The sequence below is a fragment of the Prunus dulcis genome, chromosome 3, assembly GCF_902201215.1.
Source record: "Prunus dulcis chromosome 3, ALMONDv2, whole genome shotgun sequence".
Classification (NCBI taxonomy): domain Eukaryota; kingdom Viridiplantae; phylum Streptophyta; class Magnoliopsida; order Rosales; family Rosaceae; genus Prunus; species Prunus dulcis.
In genome coordinates, this window is record NC_047652.1 from 3041761 (window position 1) to 3063263 (window position 21503).

The 21503-nt window shown below is 36.4% G+C and overlaps 2 protein-coding genes across 9 annotated transcripts in view; one reads left to right on the forward strand and one right to left on the reverse strand.

Annotated features, from left to right (window-relative positions):
• The window catches only part of LOC117620716 (midasin), a 37103-nt gene extending 26384 nt beyond the window's left edge, over positions 1–10719 (reverse strand). For 2 of the 8 annotated variants that reach the window (XM_034350889.1, XM_034350885.1), the window contains exons 1-17: positions 9978–10719; positions 9419–9738; positions 8553–8637; positions 7458–7735; positions 7175–7357; positions 6806–6975; positions 5123–5232; positions 4926–5045; positions 3888–3966; positions 3377–3499; positions 3195–3294; positions 3022–3118; positions 2790–2924; positions 2642–2698; positions 2376–2564; positions 2136–2261; positions 284–2050 (exon numbers count right to left, since the gene is read on the reverse strand). In XM_034350889.1, the coding sequence (XP_034206780.1) occupies positions 284–2050; positions 2136–2261; positions 2376–2564; positions 2642–2698; positions 2790–2924; positions 3022–3118; positions 3195–3294; positions 3377–3499; positions 3888–3966; positions 4926–5045; positions 5123–5232; positions 6806–6975; positions 7175–7357; positions 7458–7735; positions 8553–8637; positions 9419–9738; positions 9978–10082 (4044 nt within the window). In that variant the 5' untranslated portion in view covers positions 10083–10719. Of the gene's footprint in view, positions 1–283; positions 2051–2135; positions 2262–2375; positions 2565–2641; positions 2699–2789; positions 2925–3021; positions 3119–3194; positions 3295–3376; positions 3500–3887; positions 3967–4925; positions 5046–5122; positions 5233–6805; positions 6976–7174; positions 7358–7457; positions 7736–8552; positions 8638–9418; positions 9739–9977 lie in introns of those variants that run through there. The other 6 variants (XM_034350891.1, XM_034350890.1, XM_034350888.1 and 3 more) reach the window with 5 other exon arrangements.
• Positions 10720–19560: 8841 nt separating this feature from the next.
• On the forward strand, positions 19561–21478 carry LOC117620851 (threonine synthase 2, chloroplastic-like). Its single transcript, XM_034351095.1, has one exon. The coding sequence runs from the start codon at positions 19682–19684 to the stop codon at positions 21272–21274; it is 1593 nt and encodes a 530-aa protein (XP_034206986.1). The 5' UTR covers positions 19561–19681; the 3' UTR covers positions 21275–21478.
• The last annotated feature ends 25 nt before the right edge of the window (positions 21479–21503 follow it).

Sequence of the window (21503 nt, forward strand, 5' to 3'; positions counted from 1 at the left end):
ACTAACTACATAGGAAATGAGTACAACACATATGTGGTATTCAAATAATCCTTCTACTAACAGATGACAACAACAAATCCAATAATTATAAGTATTCTTTTTTTACTGAATCCATGTTGGCAAAATTTTATTAAGAAGAAGAAATTTCCAGACCATGCAACTTCAAAAGAAATCACAAATGCAACCCTAGCCCAACCAGAACACATGAGGAACCCAAGAAAGCAAAAAAGCAGGATGTTCCAGACACCCCAACGCAGGGAGGGGGAGGAGAGAGAGAGAGAACCTGAAAGTACAAGTTGTCTTCATCAAGTTTAACACGGAAATTTTTTTCCAAAACTTCTCGAACAACACATTTCTCGCCTTCATCCCGAAGCCTCTCTGCCAAAAGATAATAACCATCTCGGGCCAAATCCACATCAGAACCACCCCCAAGTTCTATGAAACGATCAGCCCACCGGAACAAGTCTCGCGGAGTAATGAACCCATGTTTCCCAGCAAAAACTTTGCTCATCTGCCTTTTCAATTGCAATTCCTTCATCACAGTAATCATTTGCTTAGCCATCTTTTTAGAAATTCCAGGGCGCCGCTCTAATAAGATTGTACTCAACTCAGTTTCAGGAATTTCATCAACATGAATTTCTACAAAACGATTGCGGAAAGCTCGAGAAAGCATTTTACGCCCACCATAAAAACCAGGAGGATTCTGAGTGGCAAAAAGCATAAAATTTTCATCTGCATGAATAGTTTCCTGCAACTCAGGCACAAAAAGCTCCCTATTATCATCTAGTAATCGGTTTAATGCTTCCAACACATCAGATGGAGCTAAGTTAAGCTCATCCAGAACTATCCAATACCCATTTCGTACAGCCTTCACCAGTACACCTTCATGGAAGACGAGCTTCCCAGAAGCATCCGTTATATAGGAACCAAGATATTCTTGCAAATCGGTATGTTCATGATTATTTATTCTTACAAATTCATGACCTGTTATTGCAGCAAGATGCTGAACAAGGCTAGTTTTGCCACTGGATGTAGGTCCCTGCAATAGAACAGGGTATTTCTTTATCCAAATAGCACGAGCCAAATTCCTAAGACGTTCCTCAACACTTTCAGTTACAGTATACTTTATAATGTTATCAGAGCTCCCGTTAATAGTTGAGTCACTTAAGTACTTAAAATAAGGTACTTCCTTAGGAACTTTTCCACCTAACAAATACTTCAAGATTGTTTCTTCCATAACCAAAGCACTGCTTTTATCCAATAAAGTGAGAAAAAACATACAGAACCCATCATATATTGCTTTTGGAAATCCAAATTCCAACTCTCTTTCAGCCTTTGTTGTATATTCTAGTGCACGGTAGAGAGACCTCAAACTATATTGTGGTTTTTGATTAGCTCCATCCTGCAGCTTTTCTTCAGATAGTTTCTTGGCAATTTTATAAAAAGACACAATGTTATATACTAATTGCAAATCTGATTTTCGGTCGCCCAAAAATTGACCAACAAATAGTGTTAGATCTTCATCATCCAACACATCATCAACAAAATACTCTGTAAATCTGCTCCTCAAAGAGAAGGGCAAATCTCGCTTGCCAGCATCAGTTGCAGGATTCATACAAGCAAACAAACGGAAGCTGGGATGCCTATCTATATAATGAATATCCCCCCTTTCCGCTAAACAAAGTGATCCATGCTCCCCTTCAAGCACACTGATTACCCTCTGCAACGTCTCGGGAGGGGCCAAATTCACCTCATCAAGCAAAATCCACTCACCATTTCTCAGTGCAGTTACAAAAGCTCCTTCCACAAACGAAAATATCATTCCATGTGCACTGGCATTCTCTACTTTCAGTGTGAAATTTTCCCAGGCTTTGATTTGTTCCTCAACTGGAGCTTTCTTGCGCTTTTTTCCAGACTCTTCAACTAACGATCTCGCCTCTTCAACTTTCTGGAAAAACTTTTTAACACCAACCTCAAATCCCTTTAGTAACCTTTCCCAATCCTCCTTCTTAAGAGCATCTTCTAATTTCCCAATAAATTTAGGATTAAGCTGCATATGAGCATATAACAGCACAGGTTATTGCCACAATTTATAAATCCACAATCAAGCAAATAACATTTGATATAAACCATACCTGCACATGAAATGATTTAGAGAATAGATCACAAAACTCATTATACAGCGGAAGGTAAATAAACTTTGCGTCCATGGGCTTATATCCCCCTAACAAGTCAGCAACATCACTTTGCTGACTTAAGTTCTGGAACAAAACAGAAATTAACATTAGATCAACCTTTAAAAGAGACACCCGTAAATTAGTTAGAACCCAGACAGTGAGAGTAAGAAAGAGAATAAGAGGCATAAGCAGTATTACCAATACTGTTAGCTTATGACCAAGCCTCATTGCCAGATCCTGTACAAGTGTAGTCTTTCCAGTCCCAGTTTCACCAACCAAAAGAACAGGCTCATTCCACTTAACAGATGAAGCAATTCTTTCAAGCAAGTGAATCGAACTGCGAATCTCAACAAAAGGTTTCTTCTTGTAATCTTTCTTTCCACGCTTCTGCAAGGGTAATGAATATCACTAAGTCTGTATTGAAGATATCTTACATTAAGAAAATGTTAGAAGCCTTGACTCACAGTGGTATGAGAGCGAGGGAGGGAAACTCGTCCAACTCTTAAATCTGAGAGTAAATCCTGCAATATAGCTCCAATTATGAGAAATTCTTTATTCTACCTAACCAGGCACATAGTTTGTTGCAATCTGAATTCTGAAATTAACTTAGACCTGGACTACAGGCTTATTAGGAGGATACAAGGTATCTGAAACAGTTGATGGCACATCCCACAACCTGGCGATGTATTGCATTAAAGTTAACCGGTTCTTCGTAGACGTTGAGAAGGCTGCAAATATGTCAACCGCCTACGTTGCAACACAATGTTCCAAAATTTTAATACAGAAAGCTAGTCATTCAAAACAAAACAAACGATACGATAAAAGGAAGGCCATTGATTAAGACCTCCTGATAGATACAATCACGTGCATAAGGTGACAAATCATCTCCCTCAAAGCTAAAACCCAGGCCTGTTATACGCTTGCACCATTTGAGGAGATCCCTGCCATCAAATGGAATAGAACAAATATTGAAATCCAAACAAACCAATATGAAATCCAGTAACTAACTTTACTTACCTTAAGGAGAATCTACTTGGGTAACTAACAGAAGCAGAATTTCCAGCTTGAAATCCACCAGTTTGATGTAATGTGGCAGAGTTAATGCTTTCAAATGTTTCTGGAAGCAGTCACTAGTTAGCATTCTGTAAAAATAATCAAATATGAACCATTCTTAATATGCTGTATGAGTCATGACACACCTGTGAGTTTCACAGCAAGAGGCTCTAAACTTGGATACCACGCTTTCACTATGCTTTGCAAGTCCTCATTAGTTGAGGGTGAAACATACACTTTAAAAAAAATGGAAAGTGAATTCCCACCTGCTGCAAATAAATTCATTTGTAATATGTCCTGGAATTTATATAAAATAGCACATTTGTTCCAATTTACAGATGAACTATCGACACTATTCCATCTATGACAACAATGGTTAACAGCATAAAAAAACTTGTATAAATCAATTCAATACGTTTTTATTGGCTCCTACAATGATAGAATTGAAAATCTGCAGAATCCCAACCAATCCCCTTAGAAGCCAGAAATCTCTCCTGAAACAGGATATACTCTAGTTTCAAAGAAATTAACCAATGGCAATTGAGCAACCAAAGAAATAATGAACAGACAAACGAATGACATTATACAGTGCTATGTACCATCATTATGCCTAAGGACAAAGAGAAACCAGGAATGGCTCAATGGGGGGTCACAAACCTTCTGCAATGCAAGACGGATCAAGCTTAGAGGTTGAAATTGTGGAAAAAATGCGAAAACTTTCCGGCACCCTAATTTCCTGCACATATCCCAAAATGATTCAAGCACGTTTAAAAACTACAATAGAAATGCAAGTACACCAAAGATACACAAAGAAAGCCCATACATGGCAGAGCAACAAAAATAATCATCAAAATTCAAAACAAAACAGGAAGGACACGCCAGACACAATACAAATTGGAATTGAAAATCATGAATAGCTAGTTAACAAATAAGAACAGGAACATACCTTGCTGAAAAGCAAATAATAAAAGTAACTGTTTCCTTTGGTTTTTTATTTTTTATTTTGGTGGGGGAATCAAGAATTTCTAGGTTAAATCCGGCCCATATAGATCTTAAAAAATAAGAAACTTCCAAACACAAAAAGATAGGAACTCGTAATGTTAAAGGTTTTCTTCAAATCAAGATTCAAATTCAACCTCAACAATATGGAGGGAAATGGTACCTATTTACAATTTAGTCCAGTAAATTCCACAAACTACAGAGAACACAAGGGGGAAAGGTAATGGGCAGAAACTATTACCAACGTCCAAAAAAATCAAAAGGAAAGCTAGTCCATGCAATATGCCTGATGGTTTGTAACATTCTTGGGAGCTTTCTTAGCCAACCTGGGGTAGGTGTTTAAGCCTTATTATTGTGTTTCGTGGCAGCTAGAAAAGATTGGTTAACGTTAAATCGAGTCCTCAAAAGTGCTTATGGGTTATAAAAGCACTTTTTAGTGCTTCCTGAAGAAGCAGCTCTTCCATGTGCTTTTCAGAGCACTTCCTCCCAAATTCCCAATCATTGTTTGAAAACAAGATTTTTCCTTTTTTAAGAGGAGTCAACAACAGTAGCAAAAAAGCTCTTGAAAAAAAAGGGTAGCAAAAAAGCAAATCAGAGTACTCAAGTAGAAGTAAGATTGACAGTTCAAAAAGTAAGCAGGAAAGCATATTTAAATGTCTATTTCTAGGGTAAGGAGAATAACTAAGAACCGGTTACCTGTCCATGCCCAGTTGCAAATAGGTTTACACCCTCCAGTAAAGGTAATATAACAGAACGCACATCAGAGGGTGCTTTGTCAATATCCTCGAAAACAACCCAATAGCCATTAGAAACAGCCTGCCACAAGGAGAAATTGGGGTTAAAGAGCAAACGATAGTACATGTACATTTTCATTTGACAAAATGATTGCAAACCTGCGTAAGTGACCCTGGCTGCCATCTAAATTCACCAGGCTTTTCCGTACATACATAACTCCCAATTAATGTTCTACCATCAATTTGATCATCCATGTGAATTGATAGAACTGTGAAATAGAGAGAGAGGAGATATTAATTGTATGAAAGACCCAATGGAACAGCTAGGAAAAGTACTCAGAAAGCAAAGGATATGTAAATACTTAGATAATTCACTAAACTATTAGTAAAGCATGTTCACCACTCCCCCCAAGACGTATAAGGCCTATATAAGAATTTCTCTAGAAGAGAAGACCAGTTTTCCCATAATGCTCTTCCACTACAAATACCTAACATTTGCAAACAGTGGCGGAGCCACTCCTAGACCTGGAGTGGCCCTGGCCCCCCTATATTTTTATCACACCTTTATTATATTATATATGATATATATAATTTGTAATAAACAACTTAGAATTTAAGTTAAAATTTCCTCTAAAACAAATTAGACATGACTCAATTAGAAATATTTAGCTCTAAACATGTAAGTATTGAATACTTATGTTTTATATACTTGTATTTTCTACTTCGGCCCCCACTTTTATAGACATGACTCAATTAGAAATATTTAGCTCTAAACATGTAAGTATTGAATACTTATGTTTTATATACTTGTATTTTCTACTTCGGCCCCCCCACTTTTACAATTCTAGCTCCGCGCCTGTTTGCAAATGTTAAACGTTTTTACATAAAGCATTTATTTTCAGACCAAACATCGGCGTACAATCTATCTGAATATGATGCCTAATGTTATTTTAATTGTGTAACAGTTAATCAAAATACAAAATTTCTTCATGGACTGTGTTTTCATTTTCTGCTTCATCCAGCACCTGTATTGTGCGATAGCAAGCCCAAGTCGTCATGCATGTACCCAAATTCTCAATTATCTCTATTCACTAAGAAAAAGTTCAAACAATGAGAAGAACCCAATCTTGTTCCCTAAGCCAATAATTTTCTATCATGTAAGTGGGAATATTAGGAAACAGAAACTTGAGGGGTATTATATTTCCAAAATGTAGCTGCACAGAAGAGTTAAGTTACTCTTTTTGATGGTTCTGTAAGGTGCAAGTCTCATGCATTAATCAATGGCAACCAGAAATTAAAGGGTTTCCCATGTCAATGAACTGAACAAGTTATAAAATAAAAAAACTAAAAATTCTGGATTCATCTAGTAATATGGACTACATTGGAAACCACCATAATATGGAAGTGCCCACACCTAAGGAAATACTCCTAAGATGAGAATTTCAAAGAAACCATGCATAAGCATTAAAACTGCCGCTCATGTAAGGCACCACAGCATGCACATTAGGTATGCATAATCAGTACATTTTAAAAATTAAAAAATCAACACTACGTCCTACATGAATCTAAAGTTACGTCATATTGTTTGAACACACTGTCGATTTAATTATTTTTCTGCAAGACTATGTCAATCTATTTTTTTGGCAAGACTATGTCGATTTATTTTGAATCCAATATCAAATTGCATATGCCTCAAATGCAGGTAGTAAGAAACACTGTTTGCAAATCCTATATCCCACCCTATATTTAAAAGGTTAACAGTTTGTTGCAAGTATAAAGCACCAGAAACAAAAGACCACATGAGAGGAGAGGTTTTCAACTAGTATGAAGAACAATATATACCTTGATTTCCACTGTCCTGGGACAATTTGCTAATGAGAGCAGATTTCCCACAGCCAGTGGGACCATACAGAAGAACAGGCCATTTTTCCTTCACAGCTGAGAGCATCATCTTAAAACTTTCCTTCACCGCTGAAGTTACAACAAATGGATCGCCAGCTGATCTCTCATCCCTAAAGATACCAACAAAGTTAAGTGGCAACGTAAGAAAACAAAAGAATAGTTGCTAATGCAGACAGGCAGAAGAGAAAAGAGGTTGCTCCATAGGAAGACACAGATTTCATCATGGAGAGAGAGAGAGAGAGAGGATAGTTCATAAATTTGCATAGTGATAATATACCATGTTCTTATAAAAAACAAAAGATAATATACCACGTAGCGCACCTTTGACGCTTAGTTTGTGGCTCAATGTCATAACATTGTGATGAAGACTGCAAACAGCTTTTCTGACAATAAACATTCCTTCCATCCAGGGACACCAAGCCCTTTAGTCTGGAAGATTCAACATACCAGCCACCGCTCTCAAATGATACGTCCTGACAGAACTCCTCCCATCTGAAATAACAATATCAACATAAATATTGCCATAACTACCTTAGAAACTTTATATTTGTAATCCAGAAATAACTTTCTAAAAGGAGCAAACAAGACCAACCGTAATAAACATGAAAATGCGTCTTCATCTGTGATGCCCAAATTTTCGGTTGCTTTACAACTTAACTTAAGAATGAGGGAAATTATCTGTAGCCCACACCATCTTATGTCTGCAATGACCTCCACAGTATCCGAAGTACTATTGTGCATGTCAAAATTTGCAGACTGCTCGACAAGGTCCAAGAAACATGACCAATTCTGAAGTTTAGAGAAAAAATCATATTTCACTAAGAGGAGGCGGTAGGACACCCCTACCACAAGCAATACACGCGTTCCAACCTACAAAAGCAAAAATATGACATAAAGCCAATTATCAATAAGGGAAACCAATAGAAAAATGTGGAACTCTAAACTCACAAATGCAAGGGGTCAACAAGAATCGAAATTCATTTTGATTTCACATAAGAACTCACAGCACTACCACTTCACTGACAACCATTTGAAGTTCAAGAGTAAACACTCACAAAACAAAATTCCAGCTCATGAGAAAGCACAAGGCAAGGCTAGCAATTGCAGATGAAAAACACAGATTGCATATTGCATATCCAAATGGAAAGTGACCAAAGTGTGTTGGGGTATGTTTTGAACCATTTGTTCGCGACATTACATCAAGTTTCAACTTTCAGCCACTAACTTTATTATGTGCTTTGTTTATTACCAATGAGAATATGCTTCCGCTATTTCCTGCTTTCATTTAAACCTAAAGCAAATACTAAACACAAAAATAAAATAGTGGCCCAAAAATAGCAAAACCAACAAGGTAATGTGAGACTGTTAGTGTTTGTTAGATTTCAGTGAAAACACATCGATTCTTGGGACAAGGAATGGTAAAACTACACCATTGGCCAATATATGAAGAAACTGTAAATCTAAATGAAGGCAAATCACTTTCTTTCTACTTGTTCAACTCCCTTAACAACAATCATTAAAAAAAGAAGTAACAAAAAAAAAACATATATGACTGATGCAAATAAGTATTCTAAATAAATGCTGAATCTTTTTTTTTTTTTTTTGGGGGGGGGGGGAGAAGAGGGCCTGCTGGGGAGGAGAGAGATTTTCCATATTTACACAGATATGTGCTACAAAACTTACAAACCTCAACACAGAGATCAGACACTTTTGGTCCCATCAAAATGCGTTCAAATGGAGGTGGAGCAAATTCAAAGTAACCTACTATAGACCTGCCAAAAGGGGAAAAGGAAAGTCAAAAACAAACAATGATACAGCTTCTACAATTAAATTTCCAATTATCAACCACATAGCGCATCTAACAGTATCTCCACTAGGTGAATCCTTACAGAGGAAAAATGATTTTTTTTTTAATCACACAGGAAGGGAGAGTGTTTTGGAGAACAGGGTCGACTTTTTATATTATCACTATCATCAGCTTCATCTTAGACTGCTGACAGAGGGCATATTGCCAAATGAACAATCAGAACTTTTTATATTGCCAACTGTTGCGTGCTTCATTTATAAAGCTTGAGTATCAAAGAAAATAACTAGTGAAATAATCTCATTTCACTTGATCCTAGGATTCATTTGATATTTATAATATCTGAGTTAGTATACATTAGTTGTCTTCCATGACTAAAACAAAAAACTGCAAACAAATTACTTACGAAACAGAAAAGATAAGAACGCAAAAACCTCAAAAGCAAGTAAACACAATAACAACACTACTCTGGAATGCAAAGTCTCCAAAATACCCTCAACTTTGCCTGTCTCTAGTAAGTCACCAGAACACTCATAAAGGGAGAAACAAAATTAATAAGGAGGAAAATAAAGTAATACAAATACACATTTAAACATTGGTTCATTAGGCTCTCTCATACACAATTACACACAACTCGAATATATAATACATATATATATATATATGAATACATACAAGACATATACATACACATATTATATACATGGAAATTTATATATCACCCTATTCACATAAAGAAATTAACCTACCCCCAAAAAAAAGGTGCCAACTCAAGGGCGCGACAGAAGGCTAAACAAACAAGCTCGTGAAGATCCAGACCCCTCCCAGTTCCACTATAGAACTCAATCACATTTTCAACTTCATTTAAATCTCTATCTTTCCCAACTTCTACAACTCCCCTGTCAGAATTAGACCGCAAATTGGGCACAAGCCGAAGCAATTCGACAGCTTTGTCCACGATTTTCTGAGCTATTGGACGAAAACATCCCATCAAGGGAATAGTATAATTTGGATGCACAAACAACTCAACTAGAGCTTTCACCACTTCATCTTGAGTCAATGCATTTCCCTGCACAAACCCAAATGACCCAAGAAAAAAAAAAGTAAATTTAATAGGAACATTATTAAACCCTTCAATATCAATTTGTGGAAAAGATATTCCCAATTTTTTTATTAAAAAAAACTAAATCAATGCAAATCCTTAGTTTTCATGTCTTCTAATTTTGTAACACCTTAAAAACGAATATCTCTTATTGAATTTTTTCAACAACCAAATAAAGCTGGACAAAATGAGGGTGAACACGGTACCTTTTTCGTCAGCAAAACAAACTTTGGAGAAGATTGGAGCTTTGGACAACGGGCAAGAAACCTCTCCAGTGCAGATTCCAGGCTGAAGCTACCATCCATAGCCATTTGAAAACTCAAATATAACGATTAAAAACCTGTACTAGTAATATATATTATATACGTTTGAAAATATATATTTTAGGTAATTTTAGTAACAAAAATTCACAACACAGAAGCAATTCAACTTAGACGGACTGGTCCAACCTCTGTATATGTAACGCAAACCAAAATTTTATATATATATATATATATATATCGTTCAAAAATGAGTTGCCAAAGTTCTTTTCAAAACTCTAGGCTTTCAGGGCCCTTTTTGTTTTCAGTAGAAAATTGAATTTGACGAAAGGGATTCCCCAGAATTTGAAAATGCAAAACACTACACCAATTTTCCAGGAAACGGATAGAAATTAGGGTTTGACAAAGGATGTGCCCTAAAGCTCGAAGTTGCGGTTTTTTCGTTTACTGGTTTATCAGCCTCGGAGGTTTTAGCTCTGGTTTCAGGGTTTAGGGTTTTAAGGCGTAAAGGTTATATATACAAGAACCAAATTCAGGTTTTGAACTTTTGGAGGGCGCCGCGACACCGCCTTGGCAGGTGACCTTTTTACTGTGTGTCATTTTAATTTGGGTTAATTACATAAAAGTACCCAACCTTTGTGTGTCATTTCAAATTAGTATCCAACCTTTTAAATATTTTACAATATACCCGACCACGTGGAAAATATACAAATTAGTGCCTATGTTAGTCAGACGGTTAATAAGTCTGTTAAATGATGATGTGGCTACTCCGACGTGGATTTTTTTGCTTAAATAGATTTAATAAAAACTCTTTATTTTTTAAAATCAAATACTAAAAGAATAAAATAACAAAAATTAACCCCCAAAAAAAACCCAGCCCACCCCCCCATCCCAACTTCACCGTCCCCATCCCTCCCCACCCATTCCGATCGTCACCCCAAACAAAACTGAATCGACCACCACCACCAAACCCAGCCCACCGTACATCGATCCCATCCTCAGCCAACCTATCTCTCTCTCTCTCTCTCTCTCTCTCTCTCTCTCTCAAAACTTGTCAAGAATCAAGATACCCATTCCCTAGTCGCAGCACCACCCTCGTCGCCAAACCCAGTCGCATGACCACCCCAGATCAGACAACTTCTGTGTTGGCGTTGCAGCGGCCGAAGAATTTGGCGACGAAGACGGTGGCGTGGCCTCGGGCTTCCGGGGTTGGATCTGGTTTAATCAATTGTGCATAATGCACAACTTCAAATGAGTTGCTGGTTCGGCTTTCTAAGGTTGGAATGGTAGAAAATGCAGCTATGGCTTTGTTTAAATTAGTGGAGATGGGATTCAAACCACATCCTAATCGTGGCGTGTTTTGGTGTAATCAATCTGCAGAGAAAGAAAGCTGTTGTCTGCATTTGAACATGAACAGATGGACTTCAGATGCAACAGAAACTCTAGGTTCTTGGCTTGAAAACGCAACGGATGAAGATGCTATTCATATTTGTTGATATTATTCAAGATAAATGAAAAAATAAATAAATTGTATTCATGTTGTATCCACCTCTTTTTTTTTTTTAAAGCCACGTTGGAAGCAGCCACATCATCATTTAACGTGTTAATTGACAATCTGATTAATAAAGAGACTAATTTGTATGTTTTTCATGAGTTTGGTATCTACGTCTAAAATTTAAAAGGTTAGACACTAATTTAAAAGGACCCAAAAATATGGATACTTTTATGTAGTTTAACCCTTTTAATTTCTATGAAGACAAATGAAATTTTTACATATTGTTGAATAAAAATTAAATATTTTGTCCAAAAAAAAAATTATGTATGTAAATGATCAAGAATATCATGTAATGGCCAAATGTTTCATCGTTTATATACAAGTTTGTGGAATAATTTAGTTTTTTTGAAAATTAGCGATAAATAATATACATAGTTAAGACCAGTTTGGGTATTACTATGTAAATAATCATTGTCATATTTGATGTGAGAGAAATCAGTTGTGAAAAAAAGCAATTTGACGTTTAATAAACTTTTTTTGTCAAAAGTGGTGTTGGTACAATAATCAGTTTTGAGTGTTTAGTACATTTTTGTGTCAAAGTGTTGTGACCCATGTATAATGACTAAAAATGACATTATGTTGAAATGATTTTTATGTTCAAGTTTTTGGTAAAAGAAAAACACTTTCGTGTTCACTTATACATATATATATATATATATAAATATATTTTCATCATACCCTAATATTATTAAATAAAGTATCAAGTAGTACATAACTCATTTTTCTAATTTCAATATATAACCCAGTTGACCAACAATTTAGAAATCAAAACGGAATTCAAGCTGCTAAAATTTATTTTATGGTTTAGTATCAGCTTGAGTTGTAAGATAAACTCAAATCAATCAGAAGCTTTATCAACCCTAATTGAGAAGAATGAAATTTACAATAAAAATTAACCTAATATGTCTATTACCTGATTCTTGTGGCGTCTAGAGAGTGCTTCAACGATCCAACAAGGAAAATTGAAGGAAGAACATGAGAAGAGTAGATATGGCCTAAGGAAGGTGGAAGAGAATGAGTGAAGATGAACTATGGGAAGTAGAAGAACGAGGATAAATAGACGCGATCGTGAGAACATATGGAGTTATTTTTGGAATTATGAAATTTTCATTAAATTATAGCGCCTCTCAAAACTGATTGCCGCATAATCAAAAAAATGAAAGCATCTATGTACCAGCTTTCCCTAATTGCTTTCTCTCACACCAATTATTCACAATAAGTGAATTTTTTTTTCTTACCAAATATGATGGGCTTTCAAAATTTTTTAAAAAATCACTTATGACGTCAAATGAGTAATGCCAAACAGGCATTTAGTAACGACCCAAGATGATTTTTCTTTTTAATAATTGAAGTTTGAAATTCCCCTACTCAAAATAAGCAATTACATCATTTCCTAACAATGATGAGAGTGAAGATGGTTCCTCATCAATATAAATTTGAAAAATAACATGAATTTGCTACTTAGCAATGGACTGTGTATTTATGGATTTGTGCTTTGTGATATTTAGCTCATTACTAGGGCCTCTTAAAACTAGTCTTCAACCAAAATATTATTTAAAAAAAATAAACCACATAATGATAAATTTACAACGAAAACTGATCACCAATGTTTTTTTGGGTAACAGGGGGCTAACGCCCAAACACAAAGATAACAATTTTGTCTGTAACAAAAACAAAGATCGCAATTTTTTTAATACTATTAAACAAATAATTCAACAGGAACATGAAACCAAAATAATTTGATCATCGTATTACTAATTATCCTTATATAAATATATTATTATATTATTATATTAAATTATAGGTGGCTGGTGGCCCTTATTCACTATGAAAAGAATTAAAGTATTTAAAAATATAATATATATATATATAAAGCAAAAAGCAGAGAATTGTGAAACATTTAAAATACTAGAAAATGTAATTGGTTAATATAAATATTAATAATTGAAATTATTAATTAAATGAGGATAATATGTTAAATTCATACATTTTTATATTACAAAAATTAAAATTAAAAGAAAAATCCGATAATAGATCCTATTTTTATGAAACATAACTACTGATTATCTTTTTTAATTCTAAAATAAATTTTAAATTTTTTTATAAATATAATTATTAATTAAAATAATTAAATAAAGCTAAGATGTTACTTAATTATAAATATAAAACTAAATAAACTAATTAGTACTCGTTTGACATTGCTTATTTTGAGTTATAATCACTTTCTTTCAAGGTCTAAAATATCCAGAGTTTCGGAAATATCGGTGGTCCAAAAACACGGATATATCGATGGAAATATCGATAAAATATCGATATCGATAAAAATTGAATAAAAATCACAGAAATTGTGAGAAAAACTTGGAATTTTTTATTGAAACTTTAGAGGATATTTATTTAGTCAATTGTCTATTATTTTATCACAAAACATTGGAATAAAATGCATGGCATGGTGGGTTAGAGTGATTTAAGTTGATTATGTAGCGACCTAACGAACACCGTGTCTTTAGAAAATATGTAGTAATTAGTGAAAGAAAATTAAACGCCCCATAATTTTTTAGTTATAATAATTTACTACAATATATTGCATATGATAAGATATATCAGCTTTGTAATAACCCAAAACAAAATATCTAAAAATTATGATTAATTTATTTTAGCAAAAAGACGATTTTGCCCTCGCATTATTTAATAGAAAAAAGTTGACTTTTTGATTGAGAAGGAATTTGGTGATTCCGCTTACGCCGTTGTGTAGACCACGACGAAACGAATCCGTAGACACGGAGTATACTCGAATCGGAGTTGTAACGAAGAAAATACGGTCAAAATACAGCGAAGGGCAAAACGGTAATTTGGAAAAAGTCAGATTTTTATCCCTTTTCCTCTCTCTCTCTCTCTCTCTCTCTCTCCTCAGTTCTCTCTCCTCTCTCTCTCTCCTCCTCCCGTGCGCGACACCGTCGCCCCCCCTCCCCTTCCGTTCAACACAGCCGCCACCACAGAGCACGGCGACCTTCGGCACCGGTACCATCGGCTTCGTCTCGCCGCCGTCGTCACGCCACGACCGGTCTCAGCCTCTGCACGGACCGGAGCTCGCCGGAATCAGGCGAAAACTGCCGGTTTTCATTCGATTCTTCAAGCCTTCCGTTCTCCTTTGTTTCTCCATCAAATCGTTCGAGTAAGGTATGGTTTCTCACCTATTTTTCATGCTCTAACTGATGGTTGGATGAGTTTTGATCGATTTTAACTCTAGATCACTCGATTTTCGAATTGAAAATCGGCCGAACTTCGGCCGCCGTGATCGACCATTTTCGGCCACTTTTTGGGGTATGTCCAAGAACAAAAGTGACTCCAAATGGGGTGTTTTACCTAGGATAGGAGTTTGGAGTCTCGGTTTTGAGTTTTTCCGGCGACCCATTATCGCTTTGGACACCCAAGCTGCCGGCGCGTGTGGCAGCGCGTGGGTGAGGATACAGTAGCAATTCTGTGTAGTTTTGCGATCCTCGTGTTGTCACGAGCCTGTAGGATTTCGCGGATCTCAATTTGGAGTCCGTTTGAGCCCCGAACGGATTTTCTATATTGCGCGATCCATGGGTGCAGTGTCGTCGAGCCGTTGGATCGCACTCAATTTCTGAAATGTCGTTCTACATGATTTCAAGATCGTGTAGGATTCGACGGATTGAGAATCGGAGTCCTGGATACTCTGAAATCACGAACCCTGGGACTAGGGTTTGGATTTTAAGCGATAACGTGATTTTGGCTAATCCGACCGTCCGTTTCGGACCAAACTCGCGGAACATGGGTCTTTTTCTGTAAGGAACCTTTAGAGAATCCCAGATTGGCCATCAAAGATCGTGGACCCCACGGGGTTCCGGATCGGCCGGTCTGACAGTTTATCGCTTAGTACAGCTTCGGATCTTTTAAGCCGTTCTAATTGTCTGAAAAGCTTAAGTGGGCATAATATTGACTTAAAAATGAGTTCACGCATTTCTAGGAGCCGGGGGTCAGGGTTTTTAATCTAAATTCTTTTATTGAGCAGTTTATTAATTTAATATTCTTGGTTAATCAGGCACCAGAGGCCCGACCAATCCACAGGAGTGACCTTCAAAAGTCCAGCTAGCTCGGACCAGCAGTGAGTGGACTTTTCTTTTATAAACGATTTCTTATAATTAAATTTCATAATTGATCTTGAATAAGTGTTATTGCATATTTTCCGAGCATGAAATGTATCGTAAAATATCTTTATTTCTTTATTATTTAGTTCAGCAGCAGACTTGAGATTTTTGATACAGAAATAGCAGTATAGTTCAGTATTACCAAACTACAGTTAATTATCAGATTGTTCTAAAGGTAGTTTATTTTAAAACCACCATGTACCCGTTTTTGGTGATTACCCTTAGATGGACCGATGTCTATGGACATCCAGTCTATTTACAGTTCTGTTAGTACACTTGACATCGCATCACGAGTTTCGGGGACGCTCGAACCGTGAGTGCCAGGATTTGCGGCTCGGCAGACTTGGTGTCCCGAGACCTGCTAGGATTTGCGACTCGGCTGACTTCGTGTCCCTGAGACCTGCCAGATTGCGGATCAGGCTAATTACGGTCCCCTGTATCCTGCCAGAGCGGCTCGAGTCGACTCTGTGTCATCGAGACCTGCCGGCGGATCAGGCTGACCATAGTCCCCTGAATCCTACCAGTTTGTGGCTCGGATAGACTGTGTGTCGCCGAGACCTGCCAAGGGAGTTGACGGATTTTACAGGGGTACACCTAGGTGGTAGTTTTAAAGGACTTCCAGTATTTTTATATCATTATTGCTTTCAGTCATTTTATATCAGTTTCTTGATATTCGTGCCCGTTTTATATCTGCATACATACCTATACATATACATGTTGATTTGACTACCTTATATTTGAACATAGACGGACTTTAGATTTACATCCCTATTTATTTTTAAACGGGGGTTACTATGTTATAAATTGTTTTTAAGAACATTTTTTTTTGTCCACTCACACCTTCAAACTTGTTTTTCGCCCCCAGGCTGTAGAAGTGCGAAGGAATCCACCACGGGCCACTCTTAGCTCCCACGCCAACCACCAAACGTAGGATTTCGTTGTAACTTACTTAAAGTTTTGTAAATTATTAGAAATTGCTCTGATATCTGGTTGGAACTGAGAACCAGAGTTGAGAAACGTTTATTTGAGTTATTCTGGCAGTTGGTGTGGAACTATTTGTTTGTTTAACAGGTGGAAATTTTGGGGTTTGGACAAATTTCAGGGGAGACTCTGCCGAATTTTCGGCAGGAGTCTAAGGAAAGTTTTTAATCGTAGTTGTAACAGGAAGGGTAAAAAGGTCATTTGTGCCCGACATTCGCCAAGTGTTGGACACGCACAGGACTTGGCTCGAATTCCAAAGTGGAATTGGGATCGGGTCCTGTCAAGCTTGACCTTAAAAATATATATATATATATATATATATATGAGTAACTTAGTACCACATAAAAAAAATTCCTATTAAAGTTAAAACTTAGTATCACATATAATGAACAATATTAAAACTCAATAGTGAATAATAATACAACTCCATAATATATAACCCAAAAAAAAAAAAAAAACTCCTTAATAAAATAATAAATAAAATTAAACATATGCCTAAATTTATCATTAGAGATTTTTTTTTAAAATAGAAATTTATCCTAGATAATATTAGCTTGCAGAAATTTTTAAGACCATATAAATATTACACGTCGTGACATTATTAACAAACTCATTTGCAGCGTGTTGGATAAGGCCCAGTAGATGGATGGGAAAGAGAGTGGTTCACGAACCTTTCTTTCACATTCTTGGATATCCATCTCATTTAGTAAAACAGATAAAAATTGCTTTTTGGAGGAAATCTCAGCAATATACAACTGTGTGAAGAATCTGGCAGGTAGTTGCTTTCAATTTTTACTTTGGGCTTGTTTGTTACACAAGATTGTCTTGACATGGACTAGGCTTAGGGACTGGCTTGGCTTAGTCTAATTTGGATAACACTTATCCTGTGTTTGGTTTATGCTTGGACTAAGACTAGATTTTTGTATTTTTTTCAAATATATATATATATATGTATATATGTATTTTATAATATATATACATAATATATATGCATATATACATACATAATATATATATATATACACATAATATATATGCATATATACATACATAATATCTATATATATATGTGTGTAGGTGTATATATGTACATTATAATATAATATAATATATATACATATATAATATATGTATACATAGGTGTATTTATATATTATAATATATACATGGGTATAATACATATACATATATATATGTATATTATTATAAATAATATATATATATATGGGTTTGTTATAATAATAATATACATGTATATATGTGTATATATGTATATTATAATGTATATACGTGTATATATTATGTATTTGTGTATATAAGTATACTATAATACATACATGAGTATATATACACATATATGTATATATATGTATATATGTGTATTATAATATATAATATTATATATATATATATATATTACATATATACATGTATGCTATTATTATAATATTAATATGTATATGTGTATATGGGTATATTATAATAATAATATACATGTATATATCTATATGTATATTATGTATATATTTTATATGTATATATGTGTTTATACATATACATATACATATAAATACGTGCATATATGTACATTATAATATATGTGTACATAAGTATAATATAATATAATAATAATATTGTTAGTATTACAATACAATATATGCATCTTATACATTCGTGAACATTGGACTAGTTAATCCTCCATTTCTATATGAGTTTAGTAGCCCCTCATAAGGAAATCAGATGTGAAATTGGTGTGGGTTAATGAATATACATATACTATCCTTATGTCTTTTTACAATTACTTAAGAAATAGTAACTAATTATTTGAAATTATTTTGTGAACTTTTTTATATAAAAATTAATTTGTTTTGTTCAATATTTATAATTAAATAATATCTTATCTTTATTTAATTATTTTAATTAGTAATTATATTTTAAATAGTAATTTATTTAGTAAATAATTAATGTTTTAATTAATTTCATAAGTTTTATTTAGAACTCTTATTAGTCGAAAATAAAAAATAGGGCTAAATTATAGCAATGGTCTTGGACTAAGACCAAACTTTACTTTTCGTCCCTCTTATTGTTAAATTGTTACAATAGTACTTTAATTATGCCTCAACTTTTAGAAATCGTCATTTTTGTCAGCTCAGTCAATTTTTTCATTAAAAATAATGACATGACATGAGCAAAAATATCTTTTCATACAAAAATTTAAAAAATAAATCTCATCTCTCATCTCTCATCTCTCTCTCCATCCCAATTTTTTCTTCCCCCTCCCATTTCTTCTTTTCCCCTAATACACCCAGATTTCTTCTTCCCCCCGACCCCACCAATTTCTTCTCCCACCCAAAAGCCCACATCAGACCCTAACAACTTCTCTTTTAGATGTGGAATCTTGGCTCCAAGTCTCTCTCCCCTACACCCATCTATTTGATGAGATAACACACATCAGACCCAAATCCTCCAACAAAACCATAAGAAAAGAAATATATAAAAAAAAAGCCTTAGTGGATGAATTTTTTTCTCTTTCCTGTAGTTGTTGTGGTTCTGGGTTCATGGGGGCAGATGGTGGTCATGGGGAAGGGGGAGAAGAAATCAGTGGAAGAGTTTTTATTTATTTATTTTTATTTTTAACATTTTAATTTAAAATTAATAAAAAGATAAATATGCCTTTATTTTAAACAGAAAAGTTAACTAAGATAACAAAAAAAGCGATTTCTGAAAATAAAGACATAATTAAAGTACCATTGTAACAATCCAACAATATAAAAAACAAAAAATAAAATTTGGTCTTAGTCAGGAACCATTCCTACAATTTGGTCTTCCTCCCAGATCTGCCCATTCAGTCCCTGACCCAGGTATATAAAAACAAACCGCCCACCGAGCTAGTCAGTCTCTCACTCTCTCTCTCTGTCTCTCTCTATCTCTCTCCAATCTCCACCATGGCGTCTACCTCTCTCTTCCAATCTCCCCATCTCTTCCTCAAACCCCAAAACCCCAACCCCCCAACCAAACCCCATTTCCCCACCACCACCATCAAATGCTCCTCCTCCTCCCCACCACCACAACCACTCGTCCCAAAGCCTCCTTCTCCTCCTCCTCCCTCCCACCACCCCCACCACAACATTCGCGACGAAGCTCGCCGCCACAACACAACCCACAACCACCATTTCTCCGCCCACTACGTCCCCTTCAACGCCGACCCTTCCTCTGCTGCAGCCGCCGACTCCGAGTCCTACTCCCTCGATGAGATCGTCTACCGATCCAACTCCGGCGGCCTCCTCGACGTCCAGCACGACATGGCCGCCCTCAAGAACTACGACGGCAAGTACTGGCGCGACCTCTTCGACTCCCGCGTCGGCAAGACCACCTGGCCCTACGGCTCCGGCGTCTGGAGCAAGAAGGAGTGGGTCTTACCCGAGATCGACAGCGACGATATCGTCTCCGCCTTTGAAGGTAACTCCAATCTATTCTGGGCTGAGCGTTATGGCAAACAGTTTCTGGGCATGAACGATTTGTGGGTCAAGCACTGTGGGATTAGCCACACCGGCAGTTTTAAGGACTTGGGCATGACTGTTTTGGTCAGCCAGGTGAACCGGCTGAGGAAAATGAACCGCCCTGTGGTCGGCGTCGGCTGTGCCTCCACCGGAGACACATCTGCTGCCCTATCGGCCTATTGCGCCGCCGCTGGGATCCCCTCGATTGTGTTTTTGCCGGCCAATCGGATTTCGCTGGCTCAGCTGGTTCAGCCGATTGCCAATGGGGCGTTTGTGTTGAGCATTGATACTGATTTTGATGGGTGTATGCAGTTGATTCGGGAAGTCACGTCGGAGCTGCCGATTTATTTGGCCAACTCTTTGAACAGTTTGAGATTAGAGGGTCAGAAAACCGCCGCTATAGAGATTTTGCAGCAGTTTGATTGGGAAGTGCCTGACTGGGTTATAGTTCCTGGGGGCAATTTGGGAAATATATATGCCTTCTATAAAGGGTTTCATATGTGCAAAGAGTTGGGGCTAGTTGATAGGATCCCTAGGCTTGTTTGTGCCCAAGCTGCAAATGCAAACCCATTGTACTTGCATTACAAGTCAGGGTGGGATCAAGAGTTCAAGCCTGTGAAGGCCAACACTACTTTTGCATCCGCCATCCAAATTGGTGACCCCGTTTCGATTGATAGAGCCGTGTATGCACTGAAGAACTCGAATGGGATTGTGGAGGAAGCCACTGAGGAGGAGCTTATGGATGCCATGGCTCAAGCTGACTCTACTGGCATGTTCATATGTCCTCACACTGGTGTGGCATTGACTGCATTGATTAAACTTCGGAACAATGGGATCATAGGAGTTAACGACCGGACCGTGGTGGTGAGCACGGCTCATGGGTTGAAATTTACGCAGTCGAAGATCGAATATCATTCGAATGATATTAAGGATTTGGCTTGCCGGTTTGCTAACCCGCCGGTGCAAGTGAGGGCGGATTTCGGTTCTGTGATGGATGTTCTGAAGACGTATTTGTTGAGCAAGGCCCCGAAAAATTAGTTAGTTTTGTAAGGGGGCATTGTGTGTGTGTTCTGCTCAGGTGCTGCTTATGTGTACGGTTATGTTCTTGTTATTTGGTTAAAATTAGGCATCTTCTATGTGCTTTTTGAGCAACTGTTTTAGTTTATAGCACTCAGGAATCAATTCGAATTTCATCAGTTTTCTTTATGGCGAGTTTCTTTAACTCCCAAGTTTTTACCTTCATTCTCACTTGTTTCACTGTTGCATC